The sequence below is a fragment of the Callorhinchus milii genome, unplaced genomic scaffold, assembly GCF_018977255.1.
Source record: "Callorhinchus milii isolate IMCB2004 unplaced genomic scaffold, IMCB_Cmil_1.0 Scaffold11, whole genome shotgun sequence".
Lineage (NCBI taxonomy): Eukaryota > Metazoa > Chordata > Chondrichthyes > Chimaeriformes > Callorhinchidae > Callorhinchus > Callorhinchus milii.
This window is the reverse complement of record NW_024704752.1, coordinates 16,821,144-16,841,799: the sequence shown is the minus strand read 5'-3', so window position 1 is coordinate 16,841,799 and position 20,656 is coordinate 16,821,144. Positions and strand designations below refer to the sequence as shown.

Here is a 20,656-nt window from a genome sequence, read left to right as displayed (position 1 = left end):
AGATCATGGTCAATTACCAGAATGGAACATGATTCAAGAGAATATTTACCAACTATATATAAACCTAAGATAGATTTGTATTTCATACAATGGTGCTTCTATTAAAGAACATATTCACAGCCTGAATTTGTGGTCTGAAGATATTCATTAGCTTTTCAACCTGAATAACAGCTGAATGCAAGGAATGTACAGAATATTACAATACTTCAGGATGCTAAAAAGCTAGCAGTTCAATCTGCAAACAATGAATAATACAACATCCCATTATATTAAAATGTTAACCGTTTACTATTATTGTACTTGTATACTGGAAATGTTATCGCTTTCAAGTCTCTGGCTTGCTCATTAACAACAATTATTTTCAATAGGTTGTAATAAACTATTAAGTGCCATCTGATGCATTCTATTAAGCGAACAAATTATACTAACTAGTCATGCTGTAAATAAATACAAGTTACAAAAATCCTTCAGTGCTGAGGAGAAGCAACAGCTAAATTCAATACCTGGACATCTTAAAAAAGTCAATGCTAATGCCCTCAATTTTGGAGGAAATTACCACTTAAGGCTAGCTAAATATAAATGTTTAGCTTGATACATACACCCTTAAAAANTGCTCCTGCTTTCCATGCCGAACGTTTAGACAACCGTCCCTCTTACTATGCTCAGAATGACAACATTTACCATTTATAACAACCTAATATCCAAAAGTTGGCTTTTCCCATCATTATATAGAATTCAAACTATTATAGTCCTCCGTTGCACATCTTCTTCATTCAATGGAAATTCCATATAAGCCACTGCATAAAGGCACACACCCATCCTCCATTAATGGTTAAACTGCTTATTTACTTATAGGACAAGGAAGTTGTTTTAAAAATTGAATCCACCATCAGAAACCATTACTGCCAAAGTTGGCTACAATTATTCTACATCCTCTCTTAAACGTACTGGCTCATGCTAAGCTATAATTTTATGAGCACGGCAACAATATACTGTAAGTACCTCTTTGCAGGTGTTCATTCTAAGCATGTTTGACCCTGGACTGTGTGGGCTTGCAATCTGAGCCAAGCCAACCTTCTGCACCCTAAACAGTATTTTCCTATCCCCCCCACCTCTCTCCACACACACACACACACACACACACACACATTAAGAGGTCCTGAAACATGGGCTGAGTGTCAAAAATCTTAAAATATTATGTTTTTAATATGTGCCACACAATCTCACAAGCCATTTAAGCTTATTTTCACTTTTGCTTTGCAAATGAAATCCTTCATAACAACATAAAGGTTGTTTGTCTGCTCTGTCACTGGAGTCTTGCTCCTATTTAACTTAAGCTTAACATACGGACTTTGAACTCACATCCTACCAGTTAAGGCTTTGACTTTCTGGGTTAATAGGAGCTGGGTGGGAAGAATCCCTGCCCACAGTAACCGTTCTGCTCCTCCATGTCCTACCAATGAGCCAGGCTGGCCAATCACCAGCAGTGCCCTGTACACCCGCCTAGCTTAGGAACTGGACTACCGAGACCACCACAGATTCTGAACCATGTCACCTTGGAGCCTGTTGAGCTCCAAGGAGACCTCACATACCTCCCCCACTCCCCCCAAGGAGGTTATAAATAATTGAAAAAGACCATCCTGCATTGCAAACAGCAGTTGGGGGGAACCTTAGCTCCAACGTTCGTAATGTGTAATTGTGCACTGGAACTCACGTAAACCAACCGCAACACATCATGTTGTAACTTGTTAGCAAAAAAGAAAATAGGAAACAAGAAAACATTTTATAGGTCAATATATTTTTCCATATTCATAAAAAAAGTGTCCTGGCCAAGATGCAAGTTATCTTCTCCAGGTTTTCCAGAGCTACAGCTTCCCAGAGGAAGCTTAATCAAGTATTAAATCTCGCTGCATAACACTAAATTGGACTTACTGCCAGCAATTGATAGAGTTGGCCTTTTTCATCCAAGCAGAGCTCCTAAGTTCCTCTATGGGTAGTAATAATGTTGTGCTGTTTCTTTCAAACCAATTTTAAAAATATCCTGGAAGTAAAGTGGTGAAGCATTTCCATGCTGAACCCTGTGAGCTTGGGGAAAAGATCAAAACAAATCTAAGTAGGAACAAAGAAACAGGGTCATCAGCAAAAAAAAATTTAAGACACATTCAAAGCACACCCATACACATCATAAATGGTACTACCGTGTGCAATGGTACTATTTCATGGATTTCTAACCCGCAAGACTCCAAACAAAAATCAAAATACACAACAATTTAACAGTAGCTGTGGATCGCTAGTAAAAGATCAACCAAAGCCAAGAAATGCCAGAAATACAGCCATGTGTCACAACCATTCTGCCAATTACAGTAATCAGACACAAATGGAGTAAGATTGTGGTTGTAATCTGGTCTTGAAAACTTCAGCCATAAAACTCCATCAATGGTTGAGTGGGTTTCCAGAGACCGCTGCTGAAGGGGTGCTTTGTTGGCCGCTGGCTGAGGGCAGGATAAGACTTGGCTCTGATGCCTAAACAATCAATTTGCCCACCAGCAGACTGTCAAGACTTGCACACGAATGGCCACATTGGCGAAAGTACTGAGGGGCAGTTTACACCAAGAGAACCAGACCATAATGGGAGGTGACAGCCGTTAAATGTATTTAACTGAGGAGGGGAGAAACATTTGCAGGAAAAATTTATATTTTATTGAGTTTTACTTGTTACTATGTGATCTTACCTTTCCCCACCATGCATTTGGTTTCAATATATTGTTTCCCCATTCAGTTACTCTTTATTATTCCTCATATGTATTGAAAAATACAAAATGTCCACTTTCATATACACATAATTTTCTTGACAACCCAGTCAAATTCACATTTCCTGATGGTCTTTTCTAAACAGTGCAAACATGAGCTGCAGAAAGTGACTGACTGACTAGTGGATTGAAAACAAAACTTCATTCATCTTGATATTTTTTCCCTGAGATAAACATTATATCAGAATCAAACCCCATTATTCCCACAACATTTTTGCCTGGCAAACCTAAGGACTATTATATTTTATTTGGAGCTTTCTACAGAGCGAGATGCATCTCTGAAGGTCTCACTTAAGACAGGTAGAAATCTTTGCTTAGATTAAGAGTAGTTCTGAAAAGAAGTTAAAAAGAAAACAATTAAATGGGGGTAAGACTAGAGTGAATTCCAGCATGGTTAGCAAATAAAAAAATGAATTTTATCGATGAAAAGGTTTTCCATACAACAGTACCCTCAGCCATGATTGAAAATTCCAAATGCTAAGTATCCTAAAATATGTTCCCGAACCACATAAAATTTAGAATAAAACATAGAAAAAGTAGTATTCAGTATATTACTTGGTCTCAAATTCAGACAGGTAACATTAAACTTCTAGACATAATAAACAATACAGATACACAAGTCTTTGTTATTAATCAATTGCACCAGTCACACTGACTTAAATTTAATGTTTGGGCATTGCCTTTTAAAGATCACAGAGTGATTTATGAATTGGTGGCCTCCCTTGCTTCGTGTGCCTTTTCCACGAAGCAGGTTGTGTAAGACAGCAGAGTCTGCAAATAACTCCATCGTAGAGCAGTTATTCCTGAAGTGCTTGATGTTCCCAAACCAAATTTCCAAAAAGTGAACCTTTGAAAACCCTTACAGCACATAGTGAAATGGCAATTATACATTGGATGAAACCCAAATCCTTTTTCTATTAGGCTAAAACACATGCAGCGAGCATCAGTATTGATACTGGACTTTCTATTTCTCTCCCTTTAGACAGAATTTTCTCAACTATTCACCTGCAATTTCCATCCTATAATCCTGTAACAGTTTAACTTTTTCTTTAAGATTTTACTTAAAATCTTAAACATCTCTATTCCTGTGGAGGAGCTCAGCCAAGTTTTAATTCCCTTCTATATTTGGGAGAATTGAAGAGCTCCCATTCTATCGTGCATTCCATAGCTCTGTTGCATCTAGTGCAGCAAGTTCAAATAAGTGTGCCACAGAGTGCACAACTATTATTTTACAAACTTGTTCCTCCATCTTGGGTATAACGCATAGCTTCTGCTGCCTCATTACCATCGAACTACGTTGGATCTGGTTTCAATGAACCATTTTGAATCTGGTTCAAAGTGTTGTATGGGCAACACTTCTAAGGCAAGGTCAATGGACTCAAGTGTACATTAACTCCATTTCCAAAACACCCACCCACAGCAGAAATAGGATTGCATGATGTTAATACATTATCCTGGATTTTACTGACATTTTACTGACATGACACACATAACATACTGCTCCACCTGATAAAATAGTCACAGTCCCCATTTTAAAACTTCACCTTTAATCTGCTGTTTCAGTTAACAGGAAACAGAACAAATAAACCTGTGGCAACTGTAACAGTTAACTGAGTTCATATCCCTTTTGCACTGAACACTAAAATCAGCCAATGTCTACAATTTGTCTGTAAACAGCAATTCAACAAATGGCAAAACATTTTGTTGTTCTGACATGGCGCAGGGAAACAGTATTCCTATGACTGCTTGTTACCTTTATTTAACATTTTATGACATACGCAAGCCAGGTGTTCCTTTGATGTCTCGCACGCCTCCACTGGGTCAGATTTGGAACTGGAGCTTCAAATAAAGAAAGCTCAGGTCTTGGCAACTGGATTCAGAAAATGCTTACTATAGTATTCCACAGAAGACTTGTATTTTAATCGAGCTCTACCAATGCTAATTAACTGGACTGATGCAGTTGAAACTTTAAGACCTATTTTCCTCAGTGCACTTATTTTTGACAGTTTCTGTACCTTAATTTCTTTGTGTTTGGCTGTTCCTTTTCCTGGCTTACATTACTGCTAGAAGTACTGGAATGAACACATAAACATGTGTTAATATTGTACTGCATGCAGCAAATGAACTCTGGCCAGTATCCACTGTGCTGTGAGATGCCAAGATAATTCATGACCATAACTGCACAACGAGTGGCATGTTCCTAGGTGGGAAATGTACTGTCAAAAAATTCTCTTTTCCACCCCAACTCCGACAAAGAGTATATTATAAAATAAACTTTGCACATCTAAAATTGTTCAGAGTAACTTTGAAATTCTCTTTAAATAACATGAGATTTTCCCCCTCGAGACTCGTTTTCCTGGCATCAAAGGTCATAAGACTGCTGTAGGTATCTGAACTGAGGAAAACACCAAGTCTGAGGAAAAGAGAATACAATTGTTGAAATGTTCTTATTGTGGCTAGAGAAAAGCGCTGTCGCACAAAACATACAGTCACTGAGCAGGAGATGAGAAACAGCCTGAAGGAAACCAAATATTAAATATCTGAGGGTTATGAGTCAGTGGAAAGCATAAAGAAATCAGAGGTATGAAAGCAACAAAATGGAAGCCAAAACAAAAACTCAGATGACAAAACAAATCTGAAAATGAAAGTAAGACAGCAGAGAGAATACACAGGTACAGAAATCAGCATGATACAAACACAGATAGTAAGGAGTACAATTTGAGATAATTTATGTTGGTTTATGAAGCTTGCAATTAATGCAAATTTACCATTCCACAATTTGAATTGACTAAACTTAGACCTTCTTCCAGTGAAATTTTGGAACTTGCAGGGAGATGAGAAGAGTGAAGGTTTGGGAGGCGAGAACAGAAGGCACTTCCTGAGTTTAAACAAATATGAAGGAATAGTGCTTGTGCCAACTACCCAGTCTGAGCAAAGCCTGGTTTGACTGTGTATTTTGTGAGCAAAACACACAGCCAGTTGTGCACAGCAGCGTCCCACAAATAGCCGTGGAATGAGTGAAATTCCCTTTTCTTTTTCAGTAGTTCCATGCGATCTTTAACATCACCTGAACAGACAGATGGGACCTCGGTTTAACATCTCATCCAAATGAAGACACCCTGACAATGCAAACCTGTAATGCAACGATGTAATGCCACTGAGCCAGGCTGACACACATCCATAAGTCTGATAAAGTGCAACAATAGCTGCTCCCACACTTTCTCTGGACCTCTAGTATTAGTCAGTGACATCCATGGGTTATATTTAACCGCATAAACTGTTAATAGAGTTCAGCAAAACATGATCAGAGGATAAAATTCCAGTTACTATTCCTGTTTTTGCATTTACTTGCCTTTCCCTTTGTACAGTTTCCAGAAATGAAGAGCACAATCTGACAGAGTGGATGCAGATCTCAAAACACTGTAATCTGAATATCTGATGTGAATTGTGTCCAAATCCCAAAGCATATGTTAATTTTATGACATGAATAGATTTGTCACAACACATATATATATCCCAAGGTTTACAAATCCATGGTTCAAGCTACATTATTCATCCATATATATGCAAAACTCATGAAATAGTAACCTGCTTAAAGACTAGAACTTCAAACAATTGCAATAGGATCTGTTCCGCTTACAAAACCAATGATCTGCCACACTATATGTTACAGCCATGAAGAAACAGACATCAATCAATAGGTCAACAAAACCAGGGATTCAGCATATTGACACTTTATGCATCTTTTACATCCTCTTTTTAAAAAATGCTGTTAGCTAATAGCCTAAATGCTTAATCCATTACATCACAAACTTGCAACAAATAAACTGTTTCTTACACCAAATTATAACAATGAGTGAAGCAAATTTCTCTCCTTTAGTGCTCCACATCCATATTATTTGTCTGCTATTGAAAAAGGTGCTTCATGTCACATTCATTTTCAGAAAAAAAGTAGAAACCCTTTTAAAAATTTCCGAACCATTAAAAGATGTAAATCACCCAGACTTCATTAACTCTCACTATTGAAAATCACCCGTTTTATACAATCTTTGATGTCCTCTTTAAAAACAGATTGCCTTCAGTAATACAGTGCTCTCATTTTAATCATTTTAAATTCCATTACACAAAAAATAGGCTTTAGTTATCAATTTGAACACTTCTGTGGAACAAAGTTTTTTTTCAAAAAAAGTTTAATAATCAGTATTCAACACAAATTACTTTTTTTAAAAACAGAAAAACACTGAGTTACTTGTCAGCTGTGAATGTGTTGGATAAAATATGCAAATGACAAGTTAAAACTATATGGTATTGCATTCAATACTTTTTGAATAAAAATATTGGGAGTGATTTATTTATTCCCAAAAAATTCTTCATGGAAAGCACTTCAAACATCTTCCATTATAGCTAAGTATGCGATATCCAAATAATTACTATCCTAATTCTCTCAGCAATATTTTCATGCCAGTGTTATTATTCTCATTTCTTTGAATAATATCCATACTCCAGGGCCATTTTCCTCTCATTTTCAATATCTTGCATCCTTATATCAAGATTCTTTTCTTCATATCCTGTCAGAGTATCAATCACTGCCTCCTGTCCACTCAATCCAGTTTTGATTTATCAGCAGATGTCTTTCTGGACTCCATAACTCGACCCATACCATTTTAATGCGACAGTGACAAATAACACCCAGTATCACATCAACCTGTTCCACTTAGTAAACTAAGAAACAGCAACTATGACATCCCTGCATAAGTATTGCATTCTATTCCCCAGACTGATGTATATTAATGAGGACCTGCTATTTGAAACGCTTCTTCCACATCAGCATCTAATATGATCAAATTAGGAAATGGGATGATTTATTAAACTTTGTCATGCTGAAATATTTCTCTATGTTCAAATGTACACAGTTTTCTAAACTAACCTTTGCCCTTTGCTCCCATTCCTAAATTTCTAAGATCGACTGTCAAAGTACAAAGAATGTAATGCAGGCTCAACCACTCTACAAATCTGCCAAATTTGAATCGGTTTTATTTTTATCACGGAGTATACTAATTGAGATTCATTGAGGTTCTCTTTCCTTAACGTGCGCTTCAACCAAATAAAGCAAATAAAGTTGAAGTTTGTTCAAGATGTGTTTGAACATGTGACAGTGACACCAGGTTAAGCATTTCCATTGTATTATTGCAAAATAATTGCATAAAAAGTTTTATGAAAGGCAAATGCATGCAGGCGTCATACCTAATCATTTAAATAGAGTTGAGCTGACATTTCTCCTCTCATAAGCTATTAAAATAATTTGCATCATTCAGTTACACAAGCTTAACACGGTACTAAAGTATTATGAGAATATATCTTATATAAAAGAAGAGGCATTGTTCTGGGATGGTGAATGCAAAACATGGACCATCGTATCATTAGGGCATCAGTGAAAGGGTTGACAATCTGTCTACACGTCCAAGACCCATGTCTGGTGCTCAACCAACTGAGCTGGTTGACATTGCTCAAAGGAAAACATAAAAATTACTTTAAACAACACAAAACGTGCTACGCATCTTAAAATATATTCAGACTTAATTTCCACAGTTTCAAATATAAAGTCATCTATTTTGGAGAGATGTACAAAGAAGTCATTGAAGGAATGAATCAATGAACCTGTGAAACTAAGTTGTTTCTTAGCATTCTTGGTCCAGGAAATTAGTAGTCTCATCATTAACACTGCGCACAAGCACTTAGTTATGTTTTTTGTACAAGATAACAGAACATGATAACAAGGGCTCTGGCAGATACAATGTTATATGTGACCGTTTTAACATCATTACTGGGGAATCGAACACATAGGCTGAAAACCTCTTGGGAATACCATACCTAACACACTAGAGCTAAAGAATTTGCTAAGCAAAAAGAACACACCCTTTCTGATGACCAATTATTATTGACCAGTGCAGCAGTTGATGCTAAAACTAAATTTGATCCAAATAGCTCTTGCATGAATTTTTATTACTAAGGGGGAAAGAATATATATATTGCTAACTAATTTGTAAATATTTCACTGCACCACATTTTCAAAGCAGACGAGACATTTTGTCCCAGATTATAAAATGTTTTAAACCTTTTTTTCTGTAAAACTGACATGCAATGACCCATAGACATTAAAGTTTTATCTTGTATACTTTTAGAAACCAGCAATTCCATTTTCTTCTTGTGTGCACCGATCTTTAGGTGAATATCTACATTCTCGTTTTAACATGGGGCATATATTCATGGGTTCAAAACGTCAAATTTTACATGTCCAAATTTAATGTACATATATAATTTTTAATGGACAGATTTAATGGATTATTGTTACATACTGGAATCAAAAGAGAGGAATTTGACTTTTAAAACAAAGTTTATTTTGGGGGTGGTACTTCATAGAAGTGTGAGCCTGCAGTAAATTTTAATTATTCTGTACATGGATTTTGTATTGCATCTTAAGGGGCTCCTCTATAGTAGAATGCAATATGGGAATGCAAACTCTAGCAACAATTCTAGGATTTAGTTTGAATACTGAACTAAATAACCAATCTAAACTCTGCAGAGTAATAAATTAACTTTCTGGTCTGATAAAGTTCAATAAGAATTTTTTTAAATTGGCAATATTTTTACACATCCTTTTTCCTTTTCAACATTAATCTGAACAGTCAAGCAAGACCTTGGTTTAATGTCTTATCTGAAGGATGTAGCCTTCAAGAATACAGTACCCTGTTACAAAGAATGGATAAAACTCAAATTAGAAAATTATGTTAAGATAAAAATGATGAATTTTATTATATAGTACAATAACCCATATTGGTTCACTTTAAAATTATTTTCTAACAAGGTTGGCCGATTAGCACGTCTGCCGTTAGAACAAAAGCAGTTAATGGTAAGACACAAGTTTATTCCTGCACCTCTGAGCACAGAATTGCTGATACAAACCAACCACTTTGAAGTAGGTACTAAACAAGTCGTGAGGTTTCCTAAGAAAGGAATTGAAAGCGTGAATAACACTGCACCACTCTTGTGCATGCCGGTGGCTAGCTACACAATGACACGAGAAGAGCACTGAAAACGGGTCACTTGCACATCTGTCCTTTTGACGAGGGAATGGCGTGTTGAGGGAGAGAAAACTACAGAAAATGAGGAACATCAATTTTTACAAAAATTTAATTAAAATGTCATCCACTTATATTGGTCTTTGTCTCGTGCAAAAGGCCAGCATCAGTTATTTGAGACATTTGCGTAAGCGATTAGGAGAATTGATGCTATCACTGACTGGAGAAATGCTGTACTCTCACTTGACTGCAGGATTTTCCGCAGGATCTTTGATTCCTCTTAAAGAGGCAAAAAGGGGGAATTTGTTTTCATTATTGAAACCATTCCTTAGCACGGAACTCTGACAGTTGCGTCTGCATGTGGAACGTGCAGCATGGTTTCTCTTTATGCTCTTTAATCAAATTTCTCCACAAAAAAAAACGGTCCCTGAGTTACTTCAGGAGTATAATGCAATTCTTTAAAGATAGCCCTTCTCCCCCAGAGAGATCTATGTAATAGTTGGTATTTGTATTAATGCCTAAAGATATAAATGGGAACTAAACATTTGGCAGATTATAATTAACCTGCATTTATTATTTCTATACAGTTACTGGGAGGCAATACTCTGCTTTAACTTGCAGGTTACTCAGATCATTTGTATTTGCGAATCGACAACCTCATGTTATTTGGACTAAAATGAGGCAAGAGAATCGTATTAAAAGATGTTGTTGGCTCTTTACATGATGTCACCTGATTTTCAAACCGATGTGACCCCACAACTGTCTGCATAATTTTTCCCTTCTACATAAAGCACTTAAATAGCACTGCTTGCACCAGAATGTCTAGGTCAGAACAAGGTTACATTTTATAAATATTTAACAGCATAAATTTCCATAATATCCTACGGAACTGTTAATTTTTTTTTCCCCAGTTAGTCTGACTTCAGCTCCTGAGCTTTGATAAACACACTTTTTTACCTCTTTGTGCAAATACAATAGAGTCGAAACAAATTGGACTCACCAGGAGAATCTATTGTTACAAAAACACTCAATGGATAAATATACCGTTATCGAACCATAAAGACCGGGAAGATTGCAGGCTCAGTTAGTTGATGTGAACACTGGCGCAAAATTGGTTTCAATATACCCAGTGGGGAAATATAGGAAAGATTCCTACCCTAATACCTGGCAGCAGAAGCATACATGTGTGCACATCAGGTATGGATTGGGTTGGGCTCACAGTGAAACAGACTGTTGACATTCACGAACCAGACTCACACCTGAAGAATATCTACTTTGGTTAAAACCCTTGAAACTGTACTCCACTGTTTTGAGCTTTGAAGCACAAAATAAATTTGTGAAAAAGGACAGGCTTTTGTGACTAAAAAGCCTTGGATCCTCTTAAAGACTGTGCTTACCTTCTGTTTCTACTTCTCGACCTGGATCGCCGAGATCTGTAAGACTTCCCTCTATCCCGCGATCTACTCCGACTACTTCGCTTCTTTCGGACCTCGTACGATGAGCTGCTGCTGGAGTGCCGTCTGCGTCTGAATTCAATAAATTCGATAAATTAATCCTCGCTAAAAGCCCTGTAATTTCGCAGTCGGCTTCAACTGTAACTGAATCAGAAAACCTCAAAAATCAGTAAGGGAACAAGGCAGAGAAATGCAGAGGAAATAAAAAAAAATGAACATGGTCGGTCACAGGTTTAGGTCTTAGGGCTGTCAGGTAGGTTAGATCAGATTTCAGATGGACCAATCTGTGAGAAGTTTCACTGCACGGATATTACTTCAAGATGCATTGATATGCCGAAATTCATCACTTGCTATTTCTATTCCTTTTATTATGACCAACAGACAAAAAGTATACATTATAGAGAGTACTACCAAAAAACGCACATCTATCTTAAAACACAGTCCTGAGGATGCACCAAATATGACACCTTTATCATCAACAGCTCAAAATGTTCCTGCATAGAATCAGTAGGTGGTCACCTTTCCAGCCCACAAAAATCAAATTCGCCAACCGTGTTTTATATAAAGCGAGAACGTTTTTTCTTCGTTCAGTCCAGATGTATTATTGCAAATATTTTCCTTTCTTCGAATGCAATATGGTGTTCAAAGATCTTTTCCGAATTCTGTTATTCTTTTTGAAACGTTCATCCTCACAAATTCTTTTTCCAAGTGTTCCTACGTTATTGGTTAGTGCAAACGATATTGTTGCAGTCCTGCCATAATATCGTCAAAAAACAAAAATTCTATTGAGTCTATATTGTTTTACAGTGATTCCACTTATTGACATCTGGTTTGTCACTTTCCACTTATTGCACTTTTTCTGAAGTCCCATTTCTTTCCAATAGGTCCCCATTTACTTTTTAATCTGATACCATCCTTTTATTGTCAATTCCCACCTATTAGCACTTTTTTAGCACTGACTGTTCATGTACATACACACTTTATCATCATTTCCTTCTCACTCCAGTCAGATTCAAGTGCTCGCAACCACCTCTAAATGAGCAATGTTACCACAGTCTCCTCAAAATTGTACCAGCCATCACTCCAAAAAGTGACGACTTCATTTTCTAGCGTTTTATTGCAAAATGGTTCATCTTGAATGTTTCTCTGAGGAAAACTGCATCATATTGGAGTGATATCCCCGTTATTGTCACTGACACAAGGTCTTTTTTTTCCCTTGCAGACTGAACGAGGCAATACGAGGAATCTGCTACATTATTCTTTAATTAACCCCTATCTTTCCCTCCTCACCCCCACCCCTCCCATCTACTCCTTCGTTTTAGAAATAAAATTATGTCGCTGCAAAGAAAAAAAAGGCTGAGCTGAGCACGCACACAAAGTACAAGTGACGTGGTTGTTATTAGCTGTAACACAATTTAAGTTTGAACTTGAATCATCTTTGCTCTGAATTCAAAACTCTATCAAGTGATGAATTCACAAAAGTGTGATTTACACAAGTACAATTTAAAGATCCAGGAATCTTTTGTTTCACTGTTAATTCAATATCACTGTCAAACTTTCACACCTAAGTTTCATACATGATATGTTGCGGGTTCTTACGCTGGTCACAGTCAGGTTCTCAGGTGCAGCTCTGCAGCAGATATTTTACAACAAACCTCACCTTCTGTCTTTGGAGCGCGAAGGGGAGTGGCGATCACGAGAGCGAGTACGTGACTTTCTGCTAGATTTTTTACGACTCGATGTTCTGCTGCCTGAAGAACTGCTGGATGTTGATCTCCGCCGGTATTTCTTTTTCCGCCGGCTTCTACTGTCATCTTCACTGTCAGATGAATAATGGCCCATTTTTCATCAAGACCCTCTTCCAAAACTGCTAAAAAAATGATAAAAGACAAAGATTAGGAAGAATAGTAATTGTTAGATTTAGCTGCAATTTTGGAGTTCTGTTGATGTTTCGGATATCTGTTTAATTTATCCAAAGGGAAAAAAAACAACCACTTAAACCTAATCAGCAGTGAAATTAACACTAAAGTGCCTATTAGAGAAAGAAATGCTGTAACAAGAAAGCAAATTTGATCTCATTAAAGCCTGTCCTTTACTGCAATTTGAATTTGTAATCTTTCATAATCATTAACAGATTTTTAATACCAACTAATGCTAAATACTTAGTGAGGGCATAGCGCCTATCACCTGTCACATATACTATTATGTGCAAATTACATGGATAATAGTTCACCCAACCTAAACTTGAAAACAATTTGGAAATATGAACTTAAGCTTGGGGAAAACAAAATCAAGAATGGATATTAGAATAGTATAGTTGTACAGATAGTAGGAAAAGAAAAGTCTAAGAGGTATTGACAGATCTACATTCCATAAATAGATGTAAAAGTGGACTGCAAATAGAAGGAGAATTTTGATGGCATCGATAGTTCAGCAACTGTGCTGGGCTCCCTCTCAACCAGAACTCTGCCCCTGTGCTCGTATAATTTTTAATCACATATTTGTAACTAACTTTTTGAGGTTTCAGATAAATCAATATATTCTGTATTTGGAACAAGATTATTCACAAGCAAATATCGATTCATTAAGTTTTTGTTTTAGTGCTGCAATAGGTTTGAAGGTGAATTAAAAATGCTAGTTGCTCATGACATTGTCAAATGCTACATTCCTGTTGTCATAATTTTCAATTACGAACTCTATTTCAAATCATAAAAATGTAAGCATGGAGGGAATGATACAAGGCTTTCGGCCCATCAAACTTTCTCTCTCCACAGAGCACAAATAATCCATTCCATCTCAAACTCCTCTGATCTATCTAATCTCCCAAATTCTGTATCAATACTCCCTAAAATGTTTTAAACTCCTGAAGTAACCTTATTCACTATGAGTTACTTGTAAAAGGCATTAACCCAAAGAAACCAGTTTATAACAGTAATTGATATTAGCTACTATGCTTCTGCTATCCTGACCTCTCTCCCAAAATCTAAAATCCCTCCACATTGCACGCTAACTCTCTACTCAAAACCCTCCTCTTCAACCACACCTTCAGTTACTCCTATAACCACGTGCACGTGTGTGTGTGTCTCCCCCCCACCCCCCACCACATTTCCCACTTTGCTCAGATTTCGGGACATTTTCCTACATATCAATCAAATTTACATTTATATCACGTCTTTCATGTTGGGAGGACATTCCCAAGGCGCTGGGACATGAAAGACCCTATAGAAGTTCAAGTTGTTTTCCCAATCAATATACCCTACCGTAGTGTAAAGGAAGGTACAATAAGACAATCATCTTTGTACATCTTTGCACACTTTACAGACAAACCCATTTTAAGCAGAATAACCACAATCGATAAAATAAACATTTACTAAAATAGGAATGACGCAGTATATTAAATTATTTTTCCACCTGAATAACCGTCTTTCAACTATCAGCTATAGGTTTCCTATCTGGGTCTACTGCAGATATTGCAAAAGCAGGACATGCATTTTAATTTTCTAGCTGCCAAAGCCAGTCAGTCAACTCAAATCTTACCATCCATCTATTTCATGAGAAATAGGGATAGGGTGGGGGAGGGGTCTACTGAGAAAACCTAAACCCATTTCTTCAAATATCCAGCAGCACTTTTATATCCAGCTATAACTTCTGTGAAGGATATAACGGCGAGATTTTTTTTTAATCATACCACACATTGCGATTTATTTTTATTCAAATCCAAACAAAGATCTGAAACGTGCAAAGCCGATGCCCATTCAAATTTGACTAAAGCAATGTGTACTGTCAGGAGTTTAGCCAGGAATGAACAATATAGGATGTATAACTGTCTGACTTGCTCAATAAAAGGTCTTGATCATCAGTGTTCAGATTAGAGCTTCAGTCATTTGGCTCAGGAATATGCCCCGACATTCAAAATGCAGCATTCGTATATGGGGTTTAAAATATAATGGTCTCACATTCAAATACTTTTAATAGTAAGACAAGATTACCTTAACATACAAAATATTGCAAAGCAAGGAAACTATTCTAGGTCTTTCTGGTCAGCAGGATATCTGACACAAGCAGAACTCCATCACCACGCTTAAGAATATCCAAAGCAGACAGAGTTCCACATATGGAAATTTATCTGGAATGGAATGCGCACTCTCTCCCTCGCGGGACATGTCTTACCTAATTCCAAAAGTATGAGGTGCAGCTTGGCAAAGCCTTGGGAACTCCAATGTGTGTTGGGTTGCTGTTAAAATTATTCCATTGGCAATCCCAATCATACCACCTTGTAGCCAAGTCAGCCCAGAGAAGATCCTGTTTTCCTCTACAAGCCCCCCCTCCCCCCAACACACAGAATAGAAAATAAAATACTCTGTTGAATCAGGAATGCACTGAACTTCAGTTTCATGTTTTATCAATACTTTACTGTATTGTAAGTTAACAGTCTTTTAAAAAAAGTGTACCGTAATGTGATTTATGGCACATTGTAATGCAGTGCTACAGGTATTTGGCAGCGGTGCTGATTGTTCAATACCTATTGCCTTGAAAAGCAGGACAGGAGGTTTATCCATGATTAACCCTACGCTGAGGTCATGAGGACAAACTTAACCACATATATGTGAAAAACAAACCACAGTCATCCTATCACATTCTTCTGCACCTCAAAGAAGAAGATAGTTGATTGTCTTATTTCTGAGAAATTGTGTGTGTTGTGAGGGAACAAAAAAGGGATGCAAGAATTGTCATAAAAAGTCACGACACCACTTAAGACAACAGAAAATATTGTGGGTGGGGGAATGCACAATTCTAACTTTTAATCCCGCTTAAGGTCTTTTAACTTTTAACCCATACTCTAGATCTGATGTTTTGGCTTACATCAACCTGCATCATTTTAAAGTGCTGGATCATGTCACCGCTTCCTCTTTTTCCAAAGAATGTCCATTTCAGTTCTGCAGCCTCTCTGCATGATGTTGACTTTAACTCGAGGCACAACTCTGATTAATCTTCTGGAATTTATTTCCAACTACTCATGACAAAACTTAAGCCAAGCTGCCTATAGTGGAACACAATATCTCACTGCGATCTCACCAGTCATTGATACTTGCAACACCCAACCAAACTGATGAGTAAAAATAGCCATAAAAAGGGGTCCCTAAATAAACTATAAACAACTTTATGTAAAAAAATTAGAAAGATGAGACCTGGAACAAATTTGCCTGTTCCCAGTATTACTTCAAGGATGGCTGAAAACCTTACTATATACCACCTGACCTGAATAATTTCACCATTGCCAAATATAGTACAGCTGGCTGAACAAGTACCATACCACACAGTTATTCTTTTTTTTAAAATATAGTCATAAATATGTTTTGAAGGGAACAATGGAAATTTTGAATCATTTTCACTCAAGCTTGTCAAATTTGCACTCTTTTTTTNGTTCTCAGTATGATATCCACCACGCAAAGTATCCTTTCCCACACTCTTACTGACTTACACTGTGCTCATCCTGCTGCTTTGATTTCTCTAGAATTTCAAATCATCCTAAAATAGCTTGACCAGCCCAAACCAGTCTACTTCCTATTGATTTGATGTTTTGGTGCTACTTCTCAGGTTTCCAAATCTTCTGCATCCACAACTCCCAATGCTGGCTTCTCCTCCATTATGTTTCTCTTTCGGAACAGGCTTGAATCCCAAACAAGACAAATATGGTAAAACTGGAACCTATTCACCCTGGCAACTGGGGATCGACCTTCCTGATTGTCTTCATTGAGTCATTACATTTTCAGGGCAAGAATCTGACATCACCCTGCAGCAACCAGACTTCAGGTGATACCCTCAATATTTACAGACTTTTTTTTAACGTAAATGGCCCTATATGAAAGCAAACGTATTCATGAAAATATTGCATGTGATTTTTTTTTAATGACAGCACATTTTTTAGAATTAAAAGTTGATGGATCGCACATAAAACTGAAAGAAGTACCAGTTACTGTGCATTAGATGTTCCTCACATTTCAGAAAATGTGGTACACTACCTTATTTCGACACACCTACAACTGTTTTCACTAACCTGTAATCGAAGGCAAGCGTCAAAATAATTTCTTCCCAAGTGTCCTAGAAAGCAAAAAATAACATGTTAAACATATCTGTTTAGCCAGCTGATCCAGCTGCGTACAATTTCGCATATCTAAGAATATATTGAGCTGGACAAAAAGATCATTCTGGTTTGTTCTTGGGTTCATTGGCACCTCAGTTTTGCAGAATTTGTTGCACTAAAAGAAATGTCATTACAGATCAAAATGCAACTTGTTCTAAAAGTTTAAAAGCAGTTTAACCTGCACCAGATTTGGTAAACTTTGTAAAATTATTTAAAAAGGACTATATTAAATGAGCCAAAAATGTGATCTGCTCTTTCAGAGCATTAATACCTTAATGGCACTCAAATGGATCATTCAGCAACATTTAAAATTATTTTAAATGGTTTTCGCAATCAACCGCAGTAAAATCTAATTTATATCAAAAACATTCCAGTATCATCATCTAGACACAGTTTGGGGAAGGAGGCTTAAATTTCATTTGTTGACAATTAAACTCAATTTATAATGTATTTTCGCTGAAATTAGATGGGAATAAAACAGCATAAAGTCAAACTATATGTTATATCTGACCTGGTTGACCTTGTTTTTGACACTGGGTATTCAAAAGGAAAAAATGGCAACCATTATTGATGCCCAAGACTCAAGGCTCCTATGAACCTTTTTCTAACCCCGTGGTAATACTGACACCAACACAAATTACCAACACACATGTTTTTCTTAAAATGCCGACCCACCACTTTTTTTTCACTATAAAGAAGCAAGGTTGCATCTTTCCTACATCTGTTATTACATATACACAGCTGCTATGTTGTAAACAACATCTCATTGTTTATCAACATATATGTGGATCCATTCAAAAAGCATTCGAAACACCAGAGTTTAGTTTTTGCTGATGTGAACATGAATTCAAAACGAGCGCCGAGATCCCGCAGTGCCCTAAAAGGTAATGAAGTTTAATTGTGGATCCCACTACATAATAATAATAATAATCCTTGCATTTGATATAGCGCTTTTCACGTCGGGAGGACGACCCTGAGCGCTTCACAGAATATACTGTAAAGTGAATTGACTGTATATTTGTGGGCGAACGCGGCAGCCAATGGCGCACAGCAATGTCCCACAAACAGTCGGGGATTGAAAATGACCAATTTATTATTGTTTTATTTTGGAGGGATCATTATTAGGCTCTGTGTGGAGTAAGGAAACTTGCCCAAGGTTTCGCCCTCTGCCTGGAATTGAACTCAGGTCTCTCACTTGCAAAGCGAGTGCTCTAACCACTGAGCTACAGGACTCCTACATGAGGAATGACTGAACACCACAAATATTTTTTCTGCTGCAAAGACCTCACCATCGGGGATCGAAAGTGCGTACCGGATTGTGCAACGTATGCAGTTACTCGTTATTTTAATAGTTCAAAAACTGTTGGAAGTCACTCTTCACCATCCGGTCAATAAACCATCGGTACCTTACGGCGAAGGGGTTGAATTTGGTCTGTGTCACTGAAATCTGATTCAAACGTTCCCGGTGCCCAGTTGTTGCCTACGTCCCCTGTACAGGACACAGGCGCTAATTCACTTTTCTATAAAATCCGCTCTCTCCCCCCAGACACCCGCCCACCCCTTTCCGATAAAGCATGACCGAGTCAACTTGAAAGGGTCCGCCCGCAAAATACAGTGCAGTCACAACGCTGTTCACTTAGCAATAAAGCAGGTGAAGCGCTCTGAGGCGTCCTCCCTGACGTGAAAGGCGCCGGATCCAAATAGAAGGATTATTACGACTGTCATTATTATTAATCATTTATTATGATGATGATGATGATGATGATGAGCTGCTCGAGGTAAGAGGGCAGAGCTCACAGGTTCAGCCCTGGGAGGGAGGGTCAAAAGCGCTCAGGGGCGTTCCCCGACTATCCCCCCACTCCCCCCACCACTCAAAAAAAAACATGAAGGGCGTTATAGATAAATACAAGTTGTTGTTGTTGTTGTTGGACCTGACAGGAGAGAGGGAGAGAGAGTGGGTGGGGGGGGGGGGGGAGAGACGACGGATGATCGATCCCAGGGCCTAGTGCTAGTGACAGCCCCGAGAGCCCGGACACCACCACCACCACCAGCAGCAGCTCCGCGCCTCTCCCCTCCTCAGGGCCTCCTGAGCCGCCGCCAACACCGACACCGACACCGGTTGTGAAATTCGACCCCAAACAACGCGTGAAATAACTTAAACAAAAAAAATAAAACGACTAAAAACCCGGATCGGATAAGAGGCCGAACAGCGACCGCCCCCCACCCCCACCCCCGGGGGGGGGGGGGAGAGAGGGGGGGGGGAGAGAGGGGGGGGGAGAGGGAGAGAGAGAGGGGGGGAGAGGGAGAGAGGGGGAGAGGAGAGGGGGAGAGAGGGAGGAGGGGGGAGAGGGAGGAGGGGGGAGAGAGAGAGGGGGGGAGGGGGAGAGAGAGAGAGAGGGGGAGAGAGAGGGGGGGGAGAGGGAGAGAGAGAGAGGGGGGAGAAGGGAGTGAGGGGGGGAGGGGGGAGAGGGAGTGGAGGGGGAGAGGGAGTGGAGGGGGAGAGGGAGAGAAAGAGAGGGGGAGAGAGAGGGGGGGGAAGGGAGTGAGGGTAGAGAGAGAGGGGGGAGAAGGGAGTGAGGGGGGGGGAGAGGGTGGAGGGGGGGAGAGGAGAGAGGGAGGAGGGGAGAAGGGAGTGGAGGGAGAGAGGGGGGGGGAGAAGGGAGTGAGGGTAGAGAGAGAGGGAGGGGGAGGGAGAGGGGAGTGGGGGGGAGAGGGTGAGGAGGGGGGGGAGGGGGGGGGGAGGAGGAGGGGGGGGAGGCAGAGGGGGGGCCGCGGGCCCTGTGTTCCCACATTCCAATACCTGAGCGTTTTAAGCGCTGAGGAGCCGCCGCCACCTGGAGGCCGCCATGTTTAAACAGACCCGATCAATCCATCGCCGATCGACAGCTCCCCCTCTCCCCCTCCACACACACACACACACCCCCCCCCGCAGGCCGAACCAACCCATCCCCGAGCCGTCGATTTAGACCCTGAGCTCTCTCAACACTTCATTCATTCATTCATTCATTCATTCCAAAAAAAAATCCCTCAACTGTTTGCTATTGGGGGCACTTTCCTCTCTCCTCTCCTCTTCTCTCTTCTCCTCTCCACTCTCTCTCTTTCTCTTTCTTCCTCTCTCCTCTCCTCTTCTCTCCACTCTTTCTCTCTCTTTCTCTCTCTTTTTCTCTC

At 39.0% G+C, this 20,656-nt stretch overlaps 1 protein-coding gene across 5 annotated transcripts in view; it reads right to left on the bottom strand.

The window, feature by feature from the left end:
- rsrc1 (arginine/serine-rich coiled-coil 1) overlaps positions 1-20,394 on the bottom strand; it is a 157,867-nt gene extending 137,473 nt beyond the window's left edge. For 2 of the 5 annotated variants that reach the window (XM_042338941.1, XM_042338942.1), the window contains exons 1-4: positions 20,289-20,394; positions 17,402-17,445; positions 13,004-13,213; positions 11,287-11,415 (exon numbers count right to left, since the gene is read on the bottom strand). In XM_042338941.1, coding sequence (XP_042194875.1) covers positions 11,287-11,415; positions 13,004-13,185 — 311 coding nt within the window. In that variant the 5' untranslated portion in view covers positions 13,186-13,213; positions 17,402-17,445; positions 20,289-20,394. 5 annotated transcript variants of the gene reach the window in all.
- Between the last annotated feature and the right edge of the window lie 262 nt (positions 20,395-20,656).